This window comes from Grammomys surdaster, unplaced genomic scaffold, assembly GCF_004785775.1.
Source record: "Grammomys surdaster isolate TR1022 unplaced genomic scaffold, NIH_TR_1.0 126198, whole genome shotgun sequence".
NCBI lineage: Eukaryota > Metazoa > Chordata > Mammalia > Rodentia > Muridae > Grammomys > Grammomys surdaster.
This window is the reverse complement of record NW_021621003.1, coordinates 965417-971416: the sequence shown is the minus strand read 5'-3', so window position 1 is coordinate 971416 and position 6000 is coordinate 965417. Positions and strand designations below refer to the sequence as shown.

General features: G+C 41.8%; 1 protein-coding gene across 2 annotated transcripts in view; it reads right to left on the bottom strand.

Moving 5' to 3' along the window:
- Positions 1 to 1236: 1236 nt before the first annotated feature.
- Slc35f4 (solute carrier family 35 member F4) overlaps positions 1237 to 6000 on the bottom strand; it is a 214883-nt gene continuing 210119 nt past the window's right edge. For both annotated transcript variants that reach the window (XR_003710165.1, XM_028758595.1), the window contains 2 exons: positions 3289 to 3378; positions 1237 to 1681 (listed from right to left, as the gene is read on the bottom strand). Coding sequence is in view for 1 of the 2 variants with exons in the window: in XM_028758595.1 (XP_028614428.1) it covers positions 1440 to 1681; positions 3289 to 3378 (332 nt within the window). In the remaining variant the exon portion in view is untranslated. The remainder of the gene's footprint in view (positions 1682 to 3288; positions 3379 to 6000) is intronic.

Sequence of the window (6000 nt, the reverse complement as noted above, 5' to 3'; positions counted from 1 at the left end):
GAGATACCTTTCATTAGCACAGAAAGCTCTAGTAGGAATTACTGTAATATAAGCTGGCTATAGCCAGTCAGTAATGAGCTATGAAGGACATGTCAAGATATTTAGATTTGATTTTATGGACAATGAGATGCCACTGAAGCATTTCATGTAGAGGAGATGATGGAATCATATTTATAGTAGAAAGTCACTCTATAAGGATTACAGAGAGGCAAGGCTATAAGTTAGTTGTCAGTGAAGAGAAGAGGCAGACATGGAGGCTGGTGTAATTAACCTAGACAGGAAACAGAGAGGGCTAGATCTGGGGAGGAATGACTAATTTAACTTTGCTTTTGCTACAGTTGAGGTATCCAAATATAAGCTGATGAAGAGATTCTAACATAAGATTTAAAGCACAAACTTGATTTGCAGCGATTGTATTTTTCAAGTCACCAACATGTCAAAAACATTTGAGGCCATGAGAACAGTTGAATCCCTGGAGGAGAGACTGCAGAGAGATATGCTGTGACAGTCAAGAAGGGTACCCAGAGAATCTTAATGGCAATGAGACTAGCCTAGGAAGAGGAAGGCAGAAGGAGAACCAGGAGTCGGTGGTGGGTCCAAGAACTGAGACTATTTTAACAGGTCATGGAGTAGAAGATCATCACACGAGCTGCTTCTGAATAAGTAGAGAGTTGAAAGTGTCGGTATGGTTTTGTTGGAGAGGTCATTAGTGATTTGATAGAAGGCACCTCTAGAATAATGATGGGGATGGAGGGTGAAGGGTCGTGGAGTAAGGAGAGGATAAGAGTAGGAGATGGAGTGACAAGATATTGAGAAGCCTATCAGGGAACTTGGAGGTGAGAGAGTTTAGAGGTATGAGGTCCTTTCTGTCACTTCACCACTGTGCCATGTCACCCTCATAAAGATGTCAGTGTGTTACTTTAAGCATGTTGAAAGCTCAGCTGGGTCTTTTCTGTCTTGACCTCCTTACCACACCAGGTGTAGGTCTTGTACACAGAAAGACTCTGTTGATGTTTGCTTAATGACTTCCTAGCTTTCGGATTTCAGATTCAAGGCTGAAGTAGATGTAAAGAATATTTTATTTTCATAGGTTTTCCTACTTGACAACTAATTCTTAAAGAAAATGTCTCAGCTACACTTAAGAAAATGTCTATGACTTAACCAAATCTCATATTTTTAGGAACTTGTGTAAATTGTGGAGAGCTCTGCTTTCAAATAGAATCAACAAAACAAGGGAAATACATTTTAATAAAAAATTTATTATGATTATTTACATCAGTTCCTGGATATGCATATAAATGTAAACTTTTATTGTTGGCGATATTTCACATATGGTTTATTTAAACTCAGAGTTGATAGTGTCATTTGAATGTACAGGTAGTGAGAAAATTTTATATTCACAGAATATACACACATGTGCATCCAGAGGTCGTTTCTTTTCAAGCCAGTGGTATGGACACTGTCCCGTTGACCCTGCTTCTGCTCCTCAGGTGCACGCTGACATCTGTCAGGTCCTCCACATGCTCCTCGCTCTTCTTCTCCTTCAGGCTGTTGATAAATCTCAGAGTAATTTCATCCCACTCCTCCGGCAGTAGCATCAGAAGAAATCCGATACAGATGATGATGGTGGCAGCCAGGCGAACCACATTGAATATCACCTCTTGCTTCAGGAGATCCACAGCTAAGGAAGGAAAATTATCACAACAGTCAAATCCTAGGATTGTTCATGAGCCTCTCTGAAAAGCAGGGCTACATCTCAGGACTTGCCAACACTGTAAGTATTCTCTGTCACTATCTGTGCCCCCTTCCTGCTCCTTTGTTGTAAATCACACTTGCCCTTCAAGGCTCTGCTTAGAGGTCATGTAATTGGACTTAGGCACCTCTTCAGTTTTCTCACTAAACACTTACTTTTCCAAGGCAGCATGCCTTCATCTGTCTCCAAATGCACTGGACCACTGCTGTTTTGTTAAATGACTCAAACCTGTTCTTTTCTTGATCTTTTATAAGTGCTGTCAGTTTTCAGGGTTTAATTGAGGAGAAATTAATATAATTTAAAATGAACAACTTTATGAAGTGAGTTTAGTACACTCACAATGTGGCGTGACTATTTTCCCCGCCACAAGATCCTCTTCTCTCCTTCCATCCCACTCTGTTCAGCTAAGCTGTCCTTCAGACCTCTGCACACAGGGCTTCAGGAAGAAGCCTTTTAAAAGGTGCCACACTTACAAGCTCTCAGCGGATTCTGTGTGCACATCTGAAATCAACTGTTTTTCTTGTGTTAGAATTATTCAGTTCCTCTGGTTTCCCACTCTGTGCTACTTTCATGGTCTTGATGTTGGAAACCATGCCTTATTCAGGATCTGTCACCAGTGTTAGCATGGTTGCTGATATATGCTAAGCCATCGGAAGTTATTTGTTGAACAGATGAATCCATGGATGAATAAATGAACTTCCTTGACAACTTCATTTCTCTCTGATTTTGTTTTCCTCTGAACATTGTATAGCCCTTGGACTTTATCTCACACAATTTTACACTTAATAATAAACTTCTTTGTAGAGATCCTAGCTGTTTTGTGTATGCCTACTCTCTTTTCTAATCTTATCTGTAACTATCTTAAGGCAACAGTAACTAATTTCTTTTCCTGTACGCAGCCCTGCTGATCACACAGTAAGCGCTCAATAAACACTGACTAACTGTTTTGAAGGAAAAAAAGAAACGATTACTTGAGACTTTGGATCACAGAATTTTAAAGCCAAAATGGCTGACCTGTCATCTAGAGGATTAATTTCTATGACTAGTTTCACTAGAAACTTCCTAGAAAAATATTAATAGCTTTTCCTTTTATCCTTGAAGTGAGGCAAATTGCTTTTCCTGGAGGATCACTTGCTCAGTCTCCTCTCCCCCTAGAAGCTTCCACAGTGCCCCAAGGATCATCTAGTGGGGAGCCAACACCCGGTGCGATGCCTGCATTTCCATTACTGATGACTTCACAGTCATGTGCTCTGATGCCTTTTGTTTCCATAGGACTTCCTCTAAAAGTACCACAAAATTAGGTTGTCAGAGAACTCACATGAAACCCAAATGATACATTTGGTATTTAATTCTAAAAGCACATCCAAGTAAAATAGTGCCTTTGTAGCTGCAGATTTTAAATCTGCTGCATACTCTGTTGTTTGCGACCTCGTGATATTTAAAAACATCTTCTAAGGGAAGGGACATAATTCTTGATTGTTAGGAGAAACAAGTCAGAGCATAAAGCAAACACATGGACCATGTTGTAACAGTACCTGCGTTTCCCGGGACGCTGAGCACTGTCCCAATGGAGATGAGGATTGGGTATGTCAGTACTACTCCAACATTTACCAGGATGTTGAATGCTGGAAAAAAAAAGTAGACAGGATGAAGGGGTTGGCACACTGGCCTCTCAATACACAAGAACCAACACCTTTGCTAAACATGCTTTCTCAAGGGTCTGCACCTTTGTTCAACTGATCTCATTTTGGTGATGGATGACTTGCTTGAGTCAGTTAAATTCTTTGGTCCTCCTGTGCCACTCTGCCTGAGCTCCTGCCAGCTGGCTGACAGAGGTGTACGGGAGAGGTGAAGTCATCAATCTTTCGTACCACATGTTAGCGCTGAAAGGATAGTCTGGAGCTAGCCCGAGGCTGAGAGCTTCGGACTGATGGAGCTTTGATGCTTCTTTCTTGCTTACTTTGTTATCTAAGTCACATCCGGGGTTCAGGTTCTGGTGCTACTGTCTAAGATAAGGTCTGTCCAAGGACAGCAGATCCTGTGTCCCCAACCCCTACCTCTTTCTTTCAAGGTCACGTGGATAAATAAAGCTGGGCTCAGTAATTCTCTGGAGTCTGGGGACCATTTTCCCACCGATTGTGCAGAGGTCAACAGAGGTCAGACCCACAGACTAAACTGGTAGAGTAGGCTGATACTCTTTAATTAATACTTTTGGACTTCTTTAGTTAAAAGACCGTTATTTAAAATAATCATCTGACCCCATTCAAAATTGCCAAAATTATACATTTCTAATATTTATAAATTGCAGACTGTCAGTTTTTAATAGAGTTAAACTTTTCAGAGTTCTAGAGATGGGTATTCACAAGCACAAAAAGTCCTTTAATCTGAGATGGTCTCCATGAACATGGCTGAAGCATGTTGCCCATATTTCTGAAGATTCTAAACTCAAAGAAGTTTCTAGAGCTATTTCAGTGAGAAGGGTGTATATTCTTCTGTGTTGTCACCTATAACTAAGCTTACCTATTTAGTTATTCAGAATCATTTGTTCCTGGTGATCAGAGGCAGTGGGCTTGACCCTCCAAGACTCACAAGCACATAGCACCCACAGTTAAGACAGGGGTCTTCCTAAGTTTCTAAGTGTTCCTTTGTCGTGGCAAAGCTCAATGAATATTTCTAATATAATTAATAATAATTTCTAATTCAATGTGTTCTCTATAGCATGAAATCCAGCCCAAATTTAAATGTAATTCAGAGATGTCAGATAAATGTTTGAGACTGACCTGTATTCAGACTAAGATAACTCTTGGAGGGCAGGTCACAGCCATGACTGCAGGAGATGTGGAGCTCAGAGCACACACTGGTATTTGTCTGTCAGCTCTGCCTCTCAGACTAGTCCCAGCTAAATTCCATGTCATTCCCATGGAGAAGAGAGGGATGGGAAGAAAAACACTGGGAGTAAAGCACTAATGATCCCAAAACCCTAGAGAATATAGCACAGGGAAGAAGCTGTCTCTTCAATTTGTCACAGCTCTGCTTGGGCACAATGGGCTCTGGTGTGCACTGGTGGGCCTGATGGAGCAGTTGCAGTGCTACCTGGCACCATACCTGGTGGAGTGTGACAATACGCTGCTCAGAGAAACTTGGGTCTGACTGCCATGGGTAGCTCAGTCTGAGATGAGATGGCTTACATTAGGTGTGTCAGTGACTCTCATTGGTGGAGGGCTGCTTTTCAGGAGGCACAAATTCCATGCTCACAGAAGTGGCCAAGAGGAAGTGACATTTTGGTTATGATTAGGTCTAGATAGAGTGTTTCTGGCCAGAAAACAATCTGAGCACTTTTAATTAGTATACTTTGATCTTATGGCAACACTACCGAATTCCAAATATGCTATTGATTTTCACTCAACTTAGAGGTAATGAGAGATGATAACCATGCAGTTTTGCGCTTGGGAAGCAGAACTCTGGGGACCAACAATTAATGCTTGATCTTTTTCCTGACTATTTTCACTTTAAGGACCTTCCCTGAGGGATCTCGACTGAAATGGAAAAGGATGAGCCAATCGATGATCTTGCTGGAATCAGAACATTTTTTTTTCTCTTGGAACTGCAATGTTGCTACTGTTTCCAGTGTCACATTGGCTTAGAAGGTCAGGAAAAGGGCAATGCTGGCCCTGCAGGGCGAGTACATTGGGTAAATGTGGAACAAAGGAGTGATTGACACTGGGCAGTATATGCAAGAACAGGATGAAGCTGGCTTTATTCAGAATAAGCACTGGGAATTGGGGTTTGCTGTTTTCAATGACTTAGGAGAAGGAACAGGGTCCTCTTATATCAAGTATGGGTAGGTGAATATCTGGAAAGTGGGAGCCAGGAGCTCAGCTCCAGAGTTCCAGAACCCCTAAGGAAAGCCTCCAGGCAACCTTTATTTGGCCTTTAACTGGGTACATTCTGCTTAGCTAAGGCAGCCAAGCTCAGCAAATGTTCTTCTTTCTCTCCTGGAAGGGGATTCCTGGAGGATTCTCCATTCTCAGTTGAGTGGGCTGTTCAACATACAGATGTGAGCCTGTTCTTTCCAGCTCTATGGTAAAGTAGAATTTAAACACAGCCCCCTCAATGTGGTTTTCCAACTTCTTCATGATCTATATCTCTCTTGAATGTTGTCCCTTCCCCTCCTCTCTATCCCCTTTCCTCCCCAGCCCTCTTTTTCTTCACATCCATCTCAGCTGATCCCAGTGCTCTGGCTACTC